General features: G+C 49.5%; 1 protein-coding gene across 1 annotated transcript in view; it reads right to left on the bottom strand.

Annotated features, from left to right (window-relative positions):
* Positions 1-352: 352 nt before the first annotated feature.
* The window catches only part of LOC140902916 (NACHT, LRR and PYD domains-containing protein 12), a 34,176-nt gene continuing 12,940 nt past the window's right edge, over positions 353-21,588 (bottom strand). Inside the window, exons 4-10 of the mRNA XM_078850472.1 lie at positions 20,579-20,756; positions 19,113-19,178; positions 16,274-18,008; positions 11,924-12,010; positions 10,570-10,740; positions 9,199-9,366; positions 353-5,153 (exon numbers count right to left, since the gene is read on the bottom strand). Coding sequence (XP_078706598.1) covers positions 5,072-5,153; positions 9,199-9,366; positions 10,570-10,740; positions 11,924-12,010; positions 16,274-18,008; positions 19,113-19,178; positions 20,579-20,756 — 2,487 coding nt within the window. The 3' untranslated portion in view covers positions 353-5,071. The remainder of the gene's footprint in view (positions 5,154-9,198; positions 9,367-10,569; positions 10,741-11,923; positions 12,011-16,273; positions 18,009-19,112; positions 19,179-20,578; positions 20,757-21,588) is intronic.

The following is a 21,588-nucleotide window of genomic DNA, read 5'->3' as shown; positions in this document are numbered from 1 at the left end:
GAAAACAACTGTGAGTGGGGTGCAAAGAAGGGATGGGGGGTGTTAAAGAGACTTTTGGGTTGCTGGACTTAAGAACCTGAGGGGAAAAGGACACTGCCCAACTTACTTGAGGGGTGGGTCTTTTGCTCATGTTTTATGTTTATGAACCCTAGTTGTGGTGTTTTCCCAAATTAATGCTGAGTTACTTCCGTCCTTTTAATAAAAGTTTTTGCTACACTCAGACTCTGTGCTTGTGAGAGGGAAAGTATTGCCTCCTAAGGGGTGGGCAAACTTTTTGGACTGTGGGCCGCATCTGGGTATGGAAATTGTATGGTGGGCCATGAATGCTCACAAAATTAACAATTCAGAGATATTCAAATAAACTCTATTTAATAAAGATATGTTTTAGTGGAAATAAACATAAAACCTTACTTACTATTATAAGTATACCATCATAACAATGTATTACAATAATTAAACCAAACTTAACCCCTTCCCACACCCTCTTTGATTAATGTGAACAATGCAGCTGGTCACCCTTCTTTACAATGGCATCAAAGTCCAGTGTCATTCTTGTTGTGGAAATCTGCAATACTGAGCTGAGATGCTGGTCAGTTATCTGTAGCAAGATTTGTTGTAATTCAGCACCTGGCATTGGCCGCTGTTGGAAGACAGGATACTGGGCTAGATGGACCTTTGGTCTGACTAAGTATGGCCGTTCTTATGTTCTTATCATAGAAGATTAGTGTTGGAAGAGACCTCAGGAGGTCATCTAGTCCAATCCCCTGCTCAAAGCAGGACCAACACCAAGTAAATCATCCCAGCCAGGGCTTTGTCAAGCCAGGCCTTAAAAACCTCTAAGGATAGAGATTCCACCACCTCCCTAGGTAACCCATTCCAGTGCTTCCCCGCCTCTTAGTGAAACAGTGTTTCCTAATATCCAACCTAGACCTCCCCACTGCAACTTGAGACCACTGCTTCTTGTTCTGTCGTCTGCCATCACTGAGAACAGCCGAGCTCCGTCCTCTTTGGAACCCCCCTTCAGGTAGTTGAAGGCTGCTATCAAATCCCACCTCACTCTTCTCTTCTGTAGACTAAATAACCCAGTTCCCTCAGCCTCTCCTCATAAGTCATGTGCCCCAACCACCTAATCATTTTCGTTGCCCTCCGGTGGACTCTCTCCAATTTGTCCACAAACGTTCTGTAGTGAGGGGACCAAAACTGGACACAATACTCCAGGTGTGGCCTCACCAGTGTGAATAGAGGGGAATAATCACTTCCCTCGATCTGCTCGCAATGCTCCTACTACTGCAGCCTAATATGCCGTTAGCCTTCTTGGCAATGAGGGCACACTGCTGACTGATATCCAGCTTCTCATCCACTCTAATATCCAGGTCCTTTTCTGCAGAACTGCTGCTTAGCCGGGCTCTTTATCAGGGTCATCTTCTTTTACTTTGTTCTGAATTCTTTTTTAAGGTCCTACATTTTTCCCAGTTAAATTTGGTGATCCATCTGTAGTTACGTTTGCCAGTTTACTCCAGAGGAGCTTCAGATGTTCAAGGCAGCCAGACACCCTCTCATATAAATCCGATCCCTTAGTTGTGCCTTTCATTGATTCAATTGATAAAAATTCCTCTGTGATTTCAAATGTGTCGTCAATTCCTCTGAAAAATATCAGTAACTGTGCTGTGTCCTTAATGGCAGAGCGGTCATCGAGAGCTAATGAAAACAACATAAAGCCCTGTGCTTTCTTGCTCAACTCAGAAGCCAAATATTCATCAGTCACTTCTACATGGCGAGAAACAGTTCTTCATGACAAACTAATGTTCTCAAATTTGTTTTAGTATTCTGGGCACAGCATGCCAGCAGCATCAACCATGCATTCTTTCCAAAACTCCCCTTCAGCAAAAGGCTTATTTTGGTTAGCGATTTTAAACGCCAGAACATAACTTGCCTTTGTAGTGTCTTCCTGAACTGCAGCTTGTCACCCATAAATATTTTGCTGAATTTTTAAGTTCATGGCAAGTTTCTCAATTTTTCTTGCCCTTTCCCCGGTTGTTAAATTGCTGCCATAATTAGGATGTTTTGTTGAAAAATGGCAATTCAGATTGTACTTCTTGAACACCACAATGCTCTCCTGACAAATCAGGCATACAGCCTTCAAGTTCATGTTTGTGAAAAAATATTTTGCATTCCATTCTTTGTTGAAAACCCAACACTCGCTGTCCACTTTTATTTTTTTACTTTTTGCAGCACTCATTTTTGAAAGGGAAAAGAAAATCCTAACTGCTGCCCCTATTTCAAACTGCTGTTTTACAAGACGGCATGCACTGTGAAAAAACTGGGCCCTCTCTCGAGCCTGAATTTGTCGGGCGTCAGTGCCCCTGACAATTTTGAGCCATGGCACTCTATCCTAGAACCCATGTGGACAAGAAGAAGCAGAGGCAGGGGTAAACACACCTGAAACTTTATGCCCCAGCCTCCCACAAAAAATGTTCTTACTGTTGTACTTTTGAGTTCTATTTGCACTGTTGTATTCATTGAAAGTTTGTAAGAGATGTTAGGAACGTTACTGAGGTATGGCGAGAGGACTCATGAGGTGTGGCACATGGGGGGCTCTACGGGGCAGTACCAGGGACTCCTAGGGGCCCTGCGGGCAGTGTGACACCAAGGCAGCAATGCCACATGCAGAGGCCCCCAAGCTAGGATGGGTGCAGCTGTGGCCCCTGTGCGATTTCCCTCCACTCGAGGCTCTCAAGGGTGGGGCCATAGGAGACCAAGAGGGGATCTGGCGCAATGCTGCGTAGGGATGGTGAAGTTGCACCCGCGCAATGTGGCTCTTCTGTGTGCCAGAACAATCTTCATGGAAGATGATGCTCAAAGTCAAACTGCTCATCGCTGAGTCGGGCTGGGAGCACTGGGCGGAGCACAGCAAGCCCCCAACCCCGTTCCCCAGCAGGAGCAGCGGGCGGAGTGCAGCAAGCCCCTGACCCCACTCCCTGGCAGGAGCTCGAAGGCCAGGTGAAAACATGTCACGGGCTGGAAGCGGCCTGCGGGCTGTAGTTTGCCCACCCCTGATCTAGACCATCCCTGACAGATGTTTGTCTAACCTGCTCTTAAAAACCTCCAGTGATGGAGATTCCACAACCTCTGTAGGTAACTTGTTCCAGTGCTTAACTATCCTTACAGTTAGGCAGCTTTTCCTAATATCTAATCTAAACCTCCCTTGTTGCAATTTAAGCCCATTACTTCTTGTCCTGGCCTCAGTGGATAAGGAGAACAATTTATCACCCTCCTCTTTATAACATACTTGACGAATGTTATATCTCGCACTCAGTCTTCTCTTCTCCAGACTAAACAAATCCAGTTTTTTCAATCTTTCCTCATAGATCATGTTTTCTAGCCCTTTAATAATTTTTGTTGCTCACCTGTGGACTTTCTCCAATTTGTCCACATTTTTCCAGAGCTGGACATAATACTACAGTTGAGGCCTTATCAGTGATGAGTACAGTGGAATAATTACTTCTTGTGTCTTTCTTACAGCACTCCTGCTCATACATCCCAGAATGACCTTCACTTTTCTGAGGTACTATTGATTCCTATTTAGTTTGTTATCCATTATAACTCCCAGATCCTTTTCTACAGTACTCCTGCCTCAGGAGTCATTTCCCATTTTGTATTTGTGCAACTGATTACTCTTTCCTAAGGGTAGTACTTTGCATTTGTCCTTATTGAATTTCATCCTATTTATTTCAGACCATTTCTCCAGTTTGACAAGATCATTTTGAACTCTGTTCCTGTCCTCCAAAGCGCTTGCAACCCCTCCCAGCTTAGTATTGTCCACAGACTTTATAAGTCTACTCTCTATGCCATTATCCAAATCATTTATGAAGATCGTGAATAGAAAGATATCCAAGACAGATCCCTGCAGGACCCCACTCATTATGCCCTTCCAGCTTGACAGTGAACCAGTGATAAGTACTCTCTGAGTATGGTTTTCCAACCAGTTGTGCACCTACCCTACAGCAGGCTGTATTTCCCTACTTTGTTTATGAAAAGGTCATGTGAGACAGTCTCAAAAGCCTTACTAAAGTCGAGATATATCACATCTGCAGCTTCCCCTCCCAATCCATAAGGCTTGTTATTGTGACAAAGAAGGATAGTAGATGGATTTGACATGATTTCTTCTTAACAAATCCAAGTTGACCGTTACTTATCGCCTTATTATCCTCTAACACAATCTAACATGTAATCTGCCACTGAAATCCAAGAAAAATGGATGCTCAAATCAGAACTTGCCTTGACTCTGGAGGAAGGGCAAGAGGCCTGGGAGACTTTTAAAATGCTGGATTTGTAGCCGAGAAGCGAGGTCCTTCCGCAGCTGAATAGGGTTTAGAAATGCCAGCAGCAAAGGAAAGGTTGTAGATACCCTAGGTACAGAGGCTTAAACAATTACAGTTCAAAGGGAATGATAGCAGTAAACGTTTGGGCCCCTGGGGCAGTCCAATCAAGAGTCAGGGCTCATCCCGCCTTGTGCTGGGGTGCCCTGTCCAGTCCAGTCTCTATTCCAAGCAAATAGGAACTTGTAGGTTTCCAGGCCAGGCTCAGTTAGTGTCTGTCATTGGGGCCCCTCTGTGCTGGGTTCCTGCCCAGCCGCTGCTGCTCCCCCATAAGTCCCACACAGACCTGCACCCGCTGTCATGTCGGACAGTCACAGCCGATTCCACACATGGCTGTGTTCCGCACATATGGTTCCTGGGAACTCCACTCTGAATTCAGCTTCTTCCCAACTTCCTGCTTGCCATGCAGCTGCTGTTTCATTTTCCCTGCAGCCACTTACTTACCTGGCCAGGAGGAAGGGGATGTGCAGAGGGGACTGATGGGAGTTGTAGTCCCCAGCTCAGCAGATCCATCATAGGAGATTGGCCCGAGTTTCATTGCAATGTGGCCCAATATGTCTTATGCAGTGTGCTTTACTCTCCAGCTGCTGTCACCCCTCGCACTGAATCACAGGCAGTAGACGCTGCACCAGGCAGTGCATCAGTAGCGTCCAGTGCTGCTTTCACAGCAGGGAACAGCAGAGCTCTGGTCTTCAAAAATGAATGTCCAGCCCTTCTCTCTGCAGGCTCTTCAGCTGCTTTTCCACCTCTGGAGAGAAGTCGGTCAAGCCTAGCCTTGAAGACAAACAGAAAATACCCAGGGTTACCCTCCGGTAAGTCTCATCACAAATGAACAGGACTCTGTTATTGCTCTCTCTGTTAGGTATTTATATGGCTCTATTCTCAATCTTAGCATATTTATCCATGCAGCACCCCTAGGAGGGGGTGTAATCTACAACACACGAGCCCGCTGTGCGCTCACCAGCCATGTGAACCTTGCTATCGCACGCTGAAAGTTCCCTGGTGCTCTTTGACCTACACCCATTTCAGAGCTGGTCAATGTGCACTAGGGAACTCTTAGCATGCAGTAGTAGGGTCCACACGGTCACCTAATGTGTGGCACACTGGGGCGCTGTAGGTATATACCCCAGCATGCCGCGCATTCACTGTTCTTCTTGACAAGTCCTAAGGGTGAAATTTGCAAAAGCATCCAAGTAACTTAGAATCCCAAATCCCATTTTCAAACATGGCTCAGGTGCCTAAGTCTCCATGGAAGTCAATGAAACCTAAGTATCATTGAAAGTTAGTTTTGGAAATGGGACTTAAGGGCTTTTGAAGAGTTTATCCTAAGTGACTTGCCCACAGAAACTCTGTGCCAGAGCAAGGAAATGAATGGTGGTCTCTCAAGCCCCAAGCCAGCATCCTAACCACTGCATAATCTTTCCACTTGTTACCCAGCAACCCTGGACTGCAGCGCTACCATGTTGTTATAGGAATATCACTGGTTACCAGGACCACAGAGACATGGAATATCTTTCTTCCATGATTAGTCTCTATACACAGAACACTATGATCTCTGATTTCCAAGATGTAGCAGTTCTTTTCTGTGTCCCTGTAGTGAGGCGTTCTGGTTCTCCGCCGCCCCAGAGCGGGACGAGCCTCTCTGGATGCCAAAGTGGGTGGAGCCAGTGAGCCCTGTGCCCGCCCCTCACAGGTCAAGGCGCAGGACCGGAAGTATAAAAGCCCAGCCCCAGAGCTCAGTTGAAACACAGCCACCGGAGAGACCAGATGCATGTGGTGGAGCTCCCAGCTGGGAGACCACAGCGATCGGCGGGCGACCCGAGGACTGGCCAGACCAGCCAATGCCTGATGCTAGCGCAAGCCCAGGGACACTGCCAAGCTTGCCATTCGCCAGTTACCCCAAGGAGCCGCCAAACCAACCGTGCACCAGTTACCCTGAGGAGCCCATGGTGTGCGACCCCTAAGAGGACGCCGGCCGGACCCAGGTACCTCTGGAGGGGGAGGTAGGAAGTAGCCCGGGGGCAGCCAACCCCAGTCAGGCTGCAATGCTGCCAGAGCCCATGTCAGTGTGTTGCGGCCAGGAATCCCACTGACACAGCAGCGGATCTTCTGCCACTGCTAGGGCCCCCGGCTGGGACGCAGTGGAGTGGGTGGGCCTGCGTCCCCCCTGCCACCCATCTCACGGGTGGCAGTCTCCCCCTCTCCCAGGCCGCTTGGAGCCAGGAGCCTGGGCTTTGCTATTGAACTCTTTGCTCAGCCCCTGCCTGAGGGCCCTGAGCTACTGACTGTTGCCCCGCCCTGATCCACGGCCTGGGCCTTGCTATTGAACTCTTTGCTCAAGCAGGCTAATTCCCTGACACACCTGACAGAAGTAGCGAGGCGGTCTGGTTCCCCACCGCCCCGGAGAGCGACGACCCCGGCCGGACCGCCCTACAGTCCCATATTGTTCCTGCTCTAAGAGAACAGCTGTTTTCACTGCAAGAATCGTGTTTTATTGTTATTTGTTAAGCACTGACAGCATGCTTGGCATTATAGAAAACACAAACAGAGACCCAGTGTGCCAGTCTATACCATTATGTTCACCACTTTTACAATACTATGATACATTTTGTACAAAGAATACCTTGTGAGATATCCTTTCAAAACATATAATCTGCAGAATATTATTATCCTGGTAAAATATGTGTTTCAACATTGTATGTAAAGTTATAAAATTCTACTGCATAGCATTTCTGTAACATCCTCCAGAATTAGAAAAGCAGGCCCAAACAAGTTTTTTAGAGACAAAAGACACACTGATGCCCCGGCCAGGTATCAGCATAATCAGATGACCTACTATGGGCTATCGCCTAGTCTTCTTAGTATATGCGCAACGTGTCTCAGGTGGCATGTGACCAGGATTCATCACCAAATTTAGTCCGCTGGTTGGATCATTAGCTTCCCCGGCCCGGGCCAGGTATTGATGGGAAATGTGACGTGAATGCTGATCCATGCCCCCCATCACCTAGTTAAGCAGCTATTCTTTGCCAGGAAGAAGGATGTGAGCAAGAACTTTATATATTGACAATGAAACAGCTGGAGGTCCTGTCTAAAGAGACTGGCTGTCACCTGGACCCCAGTTGGAGATAATCCTCAAAGAGGGGAATGGTATAAGAATACAGGACACACACAACACAATTCACAATTCTCTTCTCCTATAGCTACTCATGGCAGCTATAGTGGTTCAAAGACAAAAGAAGCATCATTGAACTGGGAGAGGGGTCCTGGCAGGGAGGCTTTTCAGCCAGTACAGACTGCTATAAGCTTTTGGTGAGAAAAAGAACCTTTTTACTTTTTTACGTTCACTTAACTAGTTAAGTTAGGTATTAGCTTGCAGTTTAATCTTTTTATTTTCTTTGCAACCAATTCTGACTTTTATGCCTCATTTCTTGTAATCACTTAAAATCTGTCTTTTTGTAGTGAATAAGCTGTTTTGTGGCTTTATCTAAACCAGTGGATGTTTGGATTGAAGTGTTCGGGAATCTTCACTTGAGATAACAGGGCCTATGCATATCATTTTCCTTTGATGCAATGACGGACTTTCTATGAGCTTGCATTGTCCAGAAGAGTGCTGGGCAGTACAAGATGCACATTTCTGGGGGACAAGGCTAGGACTGGGAATTTACTGGTGTCGCTCTGCAATACAATTCATCAGTGGCTGGCAGAGCATTAATGAAACATAGCTGGGAGTGATTTTGCATGCTAGAGGCAACCCTGTGCGCCGGGGACCAGGATGCAGAGTGGGGAGCCAAGGTGACTTTGGCTGCATTCTGAATAGACCGGGGAAGAGCAGGACTGGGAAGGCACCACAGTGGTGGGTGTGGTATAAAATCTGAGACAAAGTAGCTGGAAAGCAGGGAGGGCAGAAAGCTGGAGGGTGGAATAGTCAGGAGGACGTCAGCTCAAGTCCCTGTGATCAATCTTTGTAGAGACAGAAAGGGTCTCTTGAATGCAATGTCCACACAGCCCTGTAAAGCTGCCAAACTCCCCCCCCCCCCCCCCCCAAGGCCTTCACAGCTGTTTGGCCACTGAGTCACTGGTCTCCGGCACTGGACCACCAAGACAGCCTAAAAACTCTCTAAAGCCTGACCAACAGACTCCCATCACCCTTTATCCACAGAGCTCCCTGCATTGTTCATTACATGGTTCTGCCCACGGATGTGCAAGGCCAACTCAGCCGGGCGAGGCCCGCTCTGAATAGCTCCTCCATTCGGAGGAACAAAACACAAATGGCAATCGTTGTTTCTTTAAATCATTATTTGGGGGGCAGAGGACTTTCGGGCAGTGACAAGTGCTGAACGGACATCACTGGAGTCTGATTCCTTGGCAGATTCCCAGAATAAGCACAGGACAGGAAACCCTCGTGCCCCTGCCATGCGCACTGGCACTAGCCGGTGCCTCACTCCTTACCCGGCTCCACAGCCCACGTCTTCCTTGGTGTCTCTGAGATTGCCAGCAGACCAGGGTAAGTGATGCCAGTTTGGGGACTGACTGTTGTGATGTGATACTTGTCCACTAGGGAGTGGTTAAAAGCACCATAGTTTGTGACATGGGTCACCAACCAGCCATGGGAGACAGTGACCTTTGGGCCCCACCAACCAGGATTGGATCCATTCCCAGTCCCCTGAGGCATCTCTCTCCCATCAACCTCTTCACAACCAAGAATAAAGAAATTACACAACAGGTTTGCACAGGCAAAGGGGGCGTGCATAACGAGAGGAGAAAAGAAAACAAATTTGCCATGTCTGCCCTGCAGGACAAGCCAGGTTCGTAGCCTTACCTGATCTCGGTGAGGCTGGGGCACGTCAGGATAAGGAGATGCATGTCTTCAGCGCACCGATCAGTGAAATTATTTGCACTCAGGTTCAGATGCCGGAGGGTGGAGTTTTGGGAGAGAGCAGAGCAGAGTGCCCCGCAGGATTCATCTGACAAACCAGTTTCCTGGAGGCTGCAGCAGAGCATCGGACACATACCTTAGAGCAGTGGTTCTCAAACTTTTGTACTGGTGACCCCTTTCACCCAGCACTGCTTGCGACCCCCCCTTATAAATTAAAAACACTTTTTAATATCCTTAACACCATTATAAATGCTGCAGGCAAAGCGGGGTTTGGGGTGGAAGCTGTCTTCGCGACCCCCCCATGTAATAACCTCGTGACTCCCTGAGGGGTCCCAACCCCCAGTTTGAGAACCCCTGCCTTAGAGAAAGGCTGAAACAGAGAATTGACAGGGCTTCCTGCATTGTCTGGCTGCCGATGTCTATGTCCATCTCCCGACCATCCTCACTTTACTCCTCCATGTCACTTTGCCTCCCTCTGCCTCACTCCCTCTTTCTGCTAATCTTACCACGTATGGCAGAATCACACAGGTTTAACAAATCTAAAGCTGACACAGGGGCTGCATCCATATTAGCAGGGACTCTTCACCATGCTAATTCCTAATCGGCAATCCACTAGATGCATAGATTCTCAGACCAGAAGGGACCATTAGGATCATCTGGTTTGACCTCCTGCACAACATAGCCCATAGAACTTCCCAGAAATAATTCCTCCTAGTGCTATAGCTGACCAGTGATCTGAGTACCTAGAAACCCCTCCATTTCTACTCCCTGCTGTGCTCACACCAGCCCAAGATCAGAACAGCCCCAACCACTCTTTTCTGGAAAGCATTTTGCTTCTGGAGCCCAGGCATGATCAGGATCTTGAGATCCTTTGGGCTGGGATTTCAGAGCGGTGAAAATTTAATTGATCTCTCTCCTGTGGCAGCAACTGGCTGATCAAGGCAGGGCTGGCCATTCCTGCCAAGGACATGGAGCAGGAGTAGGGTGACCAGATAGCAAGTGTGAAAAATTGGGACAGGGGTGGGGGGTAATAGGCGCCTACATAAGAAAAAGCCCTGAGTATCGGGAGTGTCCCTATAAAATTGGGATATCTGGTCACCTTAAGCGGAGGAATGTTTCACCTCCCCTTCCCCTGGGCGGTTTGCCCCACGGGAGATGGGACCAGCATGTGTTGTGAACCTGACAAGATTCTTTGTACCTTGTGAAACTTTGCTTCTGTGTCTCCTTCTCTGACAGGATCTGAAATGATGCTTATGCCAGGAAATGGGTGAAGGGCTTTGACAGACGAAGCATCACTGTCAGACTTATACTTACCCTAATTTCTGAATCTTGCATTCTGGGGACTCAAACACCCTTGATAGGTAAGAAAGGCCCCCTGTCCGCAGTTTATTCTTCTTGAGGTCAAGACTCAGGAGGGTCCAGTTTCCCGCGAGGGCAGATGCCAGTTCTTCACAGCACTGTTCAGTGAATGCATTCTTCCCTAGGCTAGAGAGCAGGCAGGGAGAGAAGGAGCCAAATGAATGAGAGAGAAAAACAGGAAAAGATAAAGAGGAGAAAGAGAGAAACTGTCAAAGCCAGGAGGAGGATTAATGAGAAGAAACAGGAGAACAGAACAAAGAGACAAGAAGCTGACAAATGAGAACAGAGGTAGGAAGGAAATAAGTGAGAGACACAATGAGAGAGAGGCCCAAAGAACAATCAGCCAGCCAGGAGGGAGGAGACCCATCAGAACCAAAGGCACACAGATGGGGATGGGATACAGAGGCCACATGCACAGAGAGGGCAGGAGCCCCAGGGAAGAATGAGGAAGAAGTAGCAGACGGTTACATTAGCTTTTTGCTTAACACGTACTCTGCACTGCAGCACTACAGACTGCTACTGGGAGCTGCAGAGTTTGCATGCTGGGATGTGATTCTGTCTTTGGGACTCTAGCAGAGTGACCTGCTGAAATGCAATCATGCGCAGCCCCAGGAGAGTGTAACATTGCACTATAACTCACACACAGAGTCAACTCCACAGCCAGGGAGGAAGAGTGGGGGACAGGCCTGGTGAACTAGGGTCTGAGCTGCACGTGGCCAAGTAGGAGACCCAGGTTTAGTTCTCAAACTCACCCTGTCACTTCCTGGCCCTGCAGGGTCTGCGAGCCCTGTGGGAGCAGTACACCTGGCCCCAGGAGGTGGCGAGGGATAAAGCACAAATCACACTACCGAACTGAGGAGCCAGCCTGGCAGGGAGGAGACCCAGACAGGCCTTTGAGCCAGAAGGATCTCAAGGGGGATGGGTTACAGCTGGCAGAGTGAGCAGCCAAAGGATAATTAGTGACCACAAGCACTGAGGAGGAGCTGGATTTCACAGCTCCCTAGCATGGCCGCTGCTGGGACACTGGTTCCGTGCTAACTCCAAAGGAAAAGAGCCGTGTTCCAAATCACCACCACAACCTCTTGTGCATCCTGGATTTCCCCTGGCCATCCCCCACCCCCCATCCAAGTACTGAACAAAACAAAAAGAACAGACAATGGCCCAGGAAAAAATGGCAGAGCCCCAAGCTTATCATTATGCCTTATCTCCCATCCCCATGTACACAGGCTGCAGGCCCCATGACGCTTCAGAACATGAAATACATTTGAAAGTGAGTGAATTACTCATAAGACACCGACCACCCAGTTACCTCAGAGCCTCTAGCCTACAGTTCTGGTGCTTTAGGGCCTTGCAAATATCCTTCATTGTAGGATCCTTCAGATCATTATCCAGGAGACTGGGGGGAAATGAAAGAACAAAGCATTTCAGGCTGGATAAGGAGACAAATCTGCAAAGACTGCGGGTTTGGAAAGCTGGATGGGCTATGCAAATTATGCAATGGAAGATTTGCATGTTTGTTCCATATGCATTACCTCATTTACATCAATTCCAGACCCATCAAATCCTTCTATTGCTCGCTCCTCCTCCCTCTCCAATCCATAAATCCTCCCTGCGCCTCAGAATCCTCTCTTTGAGCTTCCTCCCTGTCTCATGGCTCTCTCTGGCACCCCAATGGCATTTCCCATAGTCCTCCCGGCTGGCTCCCCACTCTCCTCTCACTGGCTGCCCTGCCCCCGCTCACACTACGCTGCGCTCCAAGGAGAAAGATCCAGCTAGCTCAGATAACAGCAGCAGCAAAGTCATGGCAGCATGGACTGTGCACGCATAGCCCACGCTGCTGCGGCTTCACCGCTGCTGTCACTCAAGCTAGATCGAAGCTACTCAGGCACGTTGACGCGGGCTGCAGTCACACCTCTGAACACAGTGTAGACAGACCCTCGGTGTGCTCCGAAACCTGCTCTGACTCCCACCGTGCCTAGCAGCTGCTCAAGTCCCCCCATCCACACTCAGTGTCCCCCACCCAGAGCTACCTCTGCCTAAAGCAGGGCCCCCAACACACTCACAGCAACAGCCGGAGCGACACCCTACAACACCCGGCACAGTGTCACTCTAGCCACAGCTCTATGGCTGCAGGCAAGTTGGGAGCTGTGCTGTATGTGGGGTCTCTGGTTAGAGACCTCCCACGGTGGGGTCTAACCATAGAGACACAGCCTAGAGTGCCTCCCCACCACTCTGTGACGTGCCTAATTGGGAGAATGAAGCGGCGGCTTAGGACCAAGGCTCCTGGGAGCCTCCAGGCCAGTTGGTGCAGGGCTGCATTCAGTGCTGCGCCCCTGGGCTGAGCTCTCTGTTCATTCCCGGGGGGGCAGCATGATTCAGGCAGGCACTCACGACTCCTGCGTTCTGCCAGGACTTGCTTTGCTTTGGGCTTAAGCCTTCTAAAGACTATCCCCAGCTCAGAGATCCTGAGACAGCTAGGAGAGAATGAAACCAGGTCCAGCCGAACGCCTTTGTGCATTTCACCAGCTCCTGCCACCTGAGGATCTTAAAATGCCCTATGGACACTGATTAGTGAAACCACCCAGCCACCAACCCTCCCACCATGTGCTACCACAGTGTTGCTATTTTGAAACGGGGAAACTGAGGCTCAGAGAGGCGAAACAACTTGCCTAGGATCACACAGTGAGTCGGCGGCAGAGCCAGGCAGAAACTTGTGCTTTAACCACAAATCCATCCTTCCTTTCAAGAGCACAGCAGAGGGGGAGCTGCATCTTAACCTTCACTTGCACCGCAGCTAGCATGGGGGGACTTTTCATCCTGCAGGCTCCCAAAGTGCAAGGCCTGATCCTGCCCTTCCTGCCCACACAAAACTCCTGTGAGTTCAGTGGGAGTGCTGGGTGCACAAGACAAGCAGAATTGGGTTCCAGGGACACAGACTAGCACTGACATGCAACCTGCTCTGCAGTGACAGGCAGGAGCTACAGTGTACTACACCTCGGTGAGGAAGAGGAATTTGTCTGTCTCAGGACACTGGGGCAAACCCCTGCGTGACATTCTATACCTTGGGGGAGCGCCCTGTAACCCCCATATTCCTCATTTATATAGAATTGGGATCTTGCATATAAAGCACACCTTGTAAGGTATCAGGAGAAAGGTTATAATCTGCTGAAAGTCACTGTTTCATCTAAATATATGTATGTCATTAATCCGTATGAAGTTATGAGATTGTGTCGTATGGTTGTCAGTAAAACATGCTGTAAATTGCGGAATCGGCCAGATATTAGCTCCCCAGAGACAACAGCAAGGAAAATTACCAGTGCCCAGGTGGGGTGTCAAACAACCATCAACAGCCATTGTCTAGCAAGGGAGCTACAATGCAATGACTTACCTGCATAAGGCCACACCAGGGGAATTGCTCAACCTTGCCTGGGGACTCAGCAATCCCCATCAGACATGTCTGGACTTGTGTGTTCTCCAAGCATATGGACTAAGGGTATAAAAAAGAACACCGGGGCCACATGCTGGGTGCTTTCTCCTGCCCCCACCTATGCTACAAGCAACAAGGACACTCAGAAGACTGAAGACTCCAACAGAAGAGACTGGCCCAGATTTAAGGGACAAACCTGTATACTAAGGACTGCAATACCCAATGAGGTGAGAAAAACTGCTTAATCTAGATGTTGCCCAGTCTAATAGGATTGTAAAGGCTGGTGTATATCCACATTCCATTGATGAAGTGGTGAACCAATTAATAAGTTTGCACTGTTCATCTTCAGCAGTGAAAGACGGTATATTCCTGAGGTACAAGGCTGGGAGCTGGGGGGATTTGGCCGGTGCCTTTCTCTGTGTGATCCATGAGTGGGTCTGGGAGCATTCATGCAATCTAGCTGGGTGTGGGGCTCCACATGGGGTTGTGCTGAGTGATCACAGCACCAGGAGGGGTTTGCTGCTTGTCGCTAGCAAAGCATTGTAAGAAACAGCCCAGGCTGGAGAGTTAAGGGGGCACAGCAGTCCCACAGTCCCAGGCTGCACCCCATGCATCCCATCACACCCTGTTCTTAACCAGAGTGCCTAGGGGCCTTTACTGTCCCCTCAGAGCCTTGGTTGTTAAAGTTTGATTCATAAGAACGGCCATACTGGGTAAGACTAAAGGTCCATCTAGCCCAGTATCCTGTCTTCTGACAGTGGCCAATGCCACATGCTTCAGAGAGAATGAACAGAACAGGCAATCATCAAGTGATCCATCTCCTATCGCCCATTCCCAGCTTCTGGCAAACGGAGGCTAGGGACACTCAGAGCATGGTTTTGCATCCCTGCCCATCCTGGCTAATAGCTATTGATGGACCTTGATTCCAAGCACACATACAGTAACACCCTGGAACTAAGTATATCTTTTTGCTAAGCGGATCCCCCTGGGATTTGAATCTATGGTGGCAAGAGGCCAAAGTAATTCAGACCTTATTGTTCACTTTGTTGCCCCAATACCTCAGCTGTAAAAGCTGAGCTCCCCCCGAGACCAGCACTAACAAGAGCTGAAGACCACTGTCCTACAGAACCTCCCTGTGCTTTCCCAGTTTTAAATGTTACAGTCTGGTAACATCTTGGGGAGGATGTTTTAATTCCATTTCCTTTAGAATTTTTACAAAAAGCTGCAGCTGTAACCAAAAAACACAACGATCACAGAGATCGCAGCGGGAAGGACACCAGGGCTTCCTGCTACTTTGCAGGTACAGGAGGTAGTTTGTTTTGTGCACAGCAAGAGCCTCAGGGAGAAGAGCTGGAGGAGACATGAATGCTTCCTCCATTGAGCTGGACTCCAAACTGATTCACATTTGGCTCTGCTTGGTGGTGGAGCAATTTTATCCCAGGGATGATGTTCTGGGGAGAGTCAGGAATTCACAAGAGTGGGGAGGAATTTCTGCCACACCACTGCTCCGGAGGGTGAGTATGAGAGAAACACCTACCCTAAATCTTGACATGTTGAATGGGGATCCCTGTCAGGGCAAAGAACTCTTCTAAACTTGTCTTTTTCAGGAAGTGCTCATTCCCACTAAGTGATAATAATTACACAGCCATGTAATTACATGCCATGTAATTACATGCCATGGCATGGACACACCTTCTACCAACCCCCCAAAGAGAGAAACTTAATAAAAGCTTTAAAAAAATCTAAAAACAAAAACCCTTCTCCAAGCAGAGTTTTGACTCTGAATATAGAGAAGTGCTGGAGCTTCATCACGTCCAGATTAAGGACTTCACTATTGATACAGATTTCACGCTGAAGGTGCTCACCTACTGTGATGATGGGTGCCAGTATAAAACCCTAAGATAGACAGACTGTTCCACTTGTGGGTCTGTGGACCACCAGTGATCCATGGAGCCCTTCCTTGGAGGTCTGCAGAATTAAATATTTGGGAAGCAAGCCTTAGGGAGATGAGATGTTTGGTCCATGAAATGACTTTTCTATTGCTAAATGGGCCACAAGAGAAATAGACAGAGGATGACTATAACATGGGCTTGGATCCTGTATGTTACAAAATGGTGTAATGTCCATATCTGTAACACTCTTGGGAATCACCATCTACCTGACAGCCCTGTTGAGGCCACTGGCACGTCAAGTCCTGATATTTTAAACTTTACACACGACCTCTTTTCCTACCTCAGTTCTCTGACTTTGTGCAGCTCAGGTCTGAGTCGCTCCAGGCCCTCGTTCTGGATGAAGCAGGAATCTAGGGTTAGGCGCTGTATTTCTTCACAGCAACTCAACACATAAGCAAGGACCGAGCAATCCACCGGCATGAGGTATAAGTCGGAGAAGTCCATATGGGCAGCTTTACCCACAACATCATGCACAAGTTGGCTGTTCTGGGATTCAAAAAACAAATTTAATACATTCATCAGCCTCCTCTTCCCCTTGGGCTCTTCTGGGCTTTGCAGCTCCTCATAGTTAATCTCACTGAGCCACTCAATAACCTTGCGAGTTGCCTCTGCAGAGAACTTCCCCACATATTTCTCCAGGGGCATCTTGGTTGCAGGATGGGAGAGCCCAGCCAGGAAGCGAGAGAAGATCTCATAATCACCTTCCTTACAGGACCTGGCTTTATCCATTGTGTCTCTGAACTTGTCCTCCTTGTAATCGAGATAATGCACGAGGGCAGCAAAGAACTCCTGGATGGTGAGGTGAAGGAAGGAGTAGGTCACCTGGGCAGAGTCATCAGTTTGAGGGTTCTCCACCAAGAAGCCACTGAGGAAGGGAGAAAACTCCACATTGAAATCCTGTAAATACTTCAGATCAAAGACTAGAATGTGGTTTGTGATGCCGTATTCAGCCAACCATCCAACCTTTACCAATGTATCTCGCATCCTCTGAGGCTCAGGCCGCTCCTGGGTGTGATTGGCCATAATATGGGTGACGTAGCTGACAAAGAGCTGGGTCACTGTTTTGGGTGCAGGCTGTGGTCTCCCTGCCGCGGCCATGAAGCAGGGTTTCAGGGCCGTGCAGGTGATCCAGCAGTAAGACGGGTTGTAGCACAGCGTGTACAGAACCTGACTGTCCCTCACATATGCAAAGGCTTTTCTAGAGGCTCGCTCGTCTCCAAAGAACATGGAAAAGTATCTTTCCCTTTCCTTGGAGAGGAAGCCCACGATACTGGCCACCCTATGGAAGACTCCAGCCTCCAAACTGGTCAACTTGCTGGGGCGGCTGGTCAGCAGCACAGAACATCCCTTCAGCAGAGTCTGATTCAGCAGGCTGGTGACAATCACAGTAACTGGCTTCACATCCCCCAGGTTCATACACAGCTCCTGGGATCCACCTCTGCTTAATTTCAAATCAGTCTTGCTCTCATCCAAGCCATCAAAGATGAAGAGCAACTTCTCAGGGTCTTCCAGGACTCTTGGGAGCTTGTCCTGGAGGTGCGGATATGTTTGACAGATCAGAGACTCTAGGCTTCTCTTCTGAGTAATAGTGTTCAGGTCCCGGAACTTGAAGAAGAAAACAAAGGCAAATTTCTGGTAGTGCTTCCCCATTGCCCAGTCAAAGATGAATTTCTGCACCAGGGTTGTCTTGCCTACGCCAGCTACTCCGCTCACCATCACAGACAGGGGGACATGGTGGGTTCGAAAGCACCAGCGGAAGAGCCGGTCAGGGGTGATGCGCTCCAGCTCACTCTTTATTCTTCTCTGGAGGCGATATTCATTCAGCTCCCCAGCTGCTGCTAGGGCCTCATGCTCCTGGTGTGTCTGCTTCTTGAAGTGATGGTCTGAGATGACCTTGAGCTCCACGTAGCGGTTAGAGATGGGGAAAATCTGCCCTTCAGATCGCCCTGGCATCTTGTTTTCCTTCATCATCCCTGTGAGATCACAGAGTTTGGCTTTGTGCTCTACTTGACAAGCTGAAAAGGAGAATTACGGTTATTTCCCCCTCCCTCATCTCATAGCTGTTTATTTTATGAGGGTTAGTAAATGGAAGTGGCTAGAGATGGAGGGAGGCTGAGGTCCCTATGACTTCCCTGAGCTCCTGTTTTCCTTCACCATCCATGTCAGGTCACAGAGATCATCTTTGTACTTTTTTTGGTACACTGGAATGAAGAAATGTGTTGAGACGGACATGGCACAAACCCAGACAGCCTTTCTCTTACACCCCCCCAGTCATATTTCTCTCTGTCTTTCCCATTTCGGACCTCCCCCTTACTGCCCATGACCATGTGCACCTGGAGAGATACCAAGCAGGGGCCTGATAGAGACACTTTTCTTCTAATTTATATTCTAATCAGATACCAAGCTGAGGCCTGGACAGATAAGTAACTGCTCTGATCTCACATCTCTGTCTTCCCTCTGCCCTTTCCTTTGCTGAGTCAGATCATGAATACTTTCTGGTTTACCCTGGAACTTGCACTGAGATGGAATCAGGTTTCCTGTTCCAGCCTGTGTGATTCAAGGCCAGCAAACCCAGCAACTCCAATAGGTCTAATTTTCACCACAGCTTGTTCCGTGTGCCTGTAAGATAAGGATCCCTAGAACTGCCGCTGCAGGTGTAGCTGAAGGAGAGCAGAGAAGCCCCAGCAGTTCAATCCATGCTAAGCCAGTTTGAGCCTAGCTGCTCTACGCTTTCACAAGGGGGAAAGGGTGTAAGAAGCCTTCCTACCTCTACAGCAGCTGAACACAGTTGTAATGGCACAATTATCCAGCTTCCTCCTCCTGCTGCCTGCACCTTCCTAGCACCTTCTGGGACACATGAGACCCCTACAGGGGCTGAGGAGGAGGCAGGGCCATGGCCCTGTTCTGGGTGCCCTGGCTAGCAGAGATGGCTGGGCTCACAGTGGGGGGTAAGCTGCATGCTCTACAGGGGTATTTCCTCGGACCACTGTGGAGCTGTGCCCCACTGAAGCTGACCCTGAGTCAAGCAGTTCTGTCCCAACCCCAGTACAGATCAGTGCCTATAAGGCATGACTGAGCCCTTTATTGGCATGAACAGGGATGAAATTGCATCATGGTACCTTTCAGTTCGGCATCAAGAGCATGCCCATTTTCATTCAGGAGATTTTCCTGTAACAAATTTTGACCTAGAAAGAGAGAGAGAGAGAGAGAGAAGGAGCAGACTACACTGTTATGCAACATGGGTTACTGTTACAAATATGGCCTTAATACCATCACATTTCACTGTTCTGGGATCTTAGTTTTACCTCTTTATTTAACATCAGCAATGCAACACCGAGTGTCCCTTTTATATTTATTACAACTGAATCTTGTTTCTTCCCTACTATGAGAGAGAGACCGCAGGTACCCTGGGCTCATCTCCACATGGCTGGTAAAACCAGCTCCCACCCTTGTGCAGACATGAAGCCGTGTCTGAGATCAGGACACAGTCCTCTGTCTCCAGACCATTTATTTGCTGTTCTTTTCTGTCTCATCACTGCACTGTAGGAGCTGCTCTCTGCCCAGCAATCTCTCTACAGGCTCTTTATCCATCCGAAAGGGGTTCCCTCTTCTGTAAAGATCCTTCTTTCTCTCTGCTTATGGCCAGCTCTGGTCACACTCGCTTTTCCTCAGCTCTCTGGTCACTTGATCATATGATTCCTGTGGATTCCCCCTCACATAGCCTTCGGGGAGGCTAGCCCCCCCCGGCCCCACCCCTTCCATACAAGGGTCCCGCCAGTGGCTGGAACCCCAAGCCCCACACCTTCCCACCACCGGAGAAGCACTGGCCAGCCTGGGCCAGCCCGAGCCACACCAGCCAGCCAACCCAAGCCCCAGGCCAGCCCCAGCCTCACCGGAGGGCTGACCCGAGACACTGGCCAGCCCCAGCCGGTCCAGCACGAGCCGCCCCAGCCATGCCGGCCGACTGGCCCAACCCCAGGCTGGACCCAGCCACCCCAGCCCCAGCCTGGCCTCAGCCACCCTAGCCCCGGGACGGCCCCAGATGGTCCAGTCCGAGTAACCCAAGCCACACTGGCCGGCCGACCCGAGCACTGGGCTGGCCCCAGGCCAACCCAGTCGCCCCAAGCCAGCCGGGCTGGCCCAAGTCATGCTGGCCAGCCGCCACAGCCCTGAGCCAGCCTGAACAGCCCTGAGCTGGCCTGGGCCATCCCCAACAACCCCAGCTGCGCCAGCCAAAGAATGAGAAATGCGGCATGCCTCCCGTCCCGTGACCCCCAGCCACCCAGCGGAAGAACGCTGAGCTTTTTATATGCACCATGCAGATTCCGGGGCGGCTGCAGAGGCGGTAGCTGCTACTCAGCTTCCCAGGTTCACCAGTCATCTTCCTGGAGTCCAAGGAGATGACTGATGAACCCAGGAAGCTGAATAGCAGATACTGCCTCCTCAGCTGCCCCAGAGTCTGCATGGCACATAATAATAAGCAAAAACCTGCAACCCAGCATCCCACGGTACCAGCTGCCTATTATACCCACCGCCTATGCCCCCCACTTCATGTGTCCCCCATTCTGTGCAATGGGTACATTACCATTCTGAATGATTTCCTCCACCATCCCATGGAGATTGGGGTGAGCCCATCTGCTTTGCAGAGCAAACAGACACTCCCAGAGACCCAGCCCTGCGGCCTGGTTCATAGCCAAAATGTCATCTGCCAGCTTCTCTGCAGCGCTCGCTGAGTCGTGGTTCCTCTCCCAGTCATGGTAATCCTAAACCACAGAGGGACACCAGAGGAGGAAGAGTCAGAAGCTGCCTGCCATGGCAGGGTGGAATGTAGCAGCTAGAATGCAATCAGAAGCATGACATAATGCCCCATGGCCAAGGGCTCCTTCTTAAAAGTGACCAACACAGTACCTGGCCCCTGGGTAGAAGGGCAGTGAAAGGCTCTGCCAGGGCAGAGTGGTGGGGAAGTGAAAGTGGTGATGTTTTGTTGTTGTGGCAGAGATCTGGGTTCATGTCTGACTCCCGGATGATACTAAACTGGGAGGAGTGGTAGATACGCTGGAGGGCAGGGATAGGATACAGAGGGACCTAGACAAATTGGAGGATTGGGCCAAAAGAAATCTGATGAGGTTCAATAAGGATAAGTGCAGGGTCCTGCACTTAGAACGGAAGAACCCAATGCACAGCTACAGACTAGGGACCGAATGGCTAGGCAGCAGTTCTGCGGAAAAGGACCTAGGGGTGACAGTGGACGAGAAGCTGGATATGAGTCAGCAGTGTGCCCTTGTTGCCAAGAAGGCCAATGGCATTTTGGGATGTAAAAGTAGGGGCATAGTGAGCAGATCGAGGGACGTGATCGTCCCCCTCTATTCGACATTGGTGAGGCCTCATCTGGAGTACTGTGTCCAGTTTTGGGCCCCACACTACAAGAAGGATGTGGATAAATTGGAAAGAGTCCAGCGAAGGGCAACAAAAATGATTAGGGGTCTGGAACACATGACTTATGAGGAGAGGCTGAGGGAACTGGGATTGTTTAGTCTGCAGAAGAGAAGAATGAGGGGGGATTTGATAGCTACTTTCAACTACCTGAGAGGTGGT

Source organism: Lepidochelys kempii, chromosome 24, assembly GCF_965140285.1.
Source record: "Lepidochelys kempii isolate rLepKem1 chromosome 24, rLepKem1.hap1, whole genome shotgun sequence".
Taxonomy (NCBI): Eukaryota; Metazoa; Chordata; order Testudines; family Cheloniidae; genus Lepidochelys; species Lepidochelys kempii.
The sequence above is the reverse complement of the archived record's forward strand: the minus strand, read 5'-3'. Positions and strand labels throughout refer to the sequence as shown.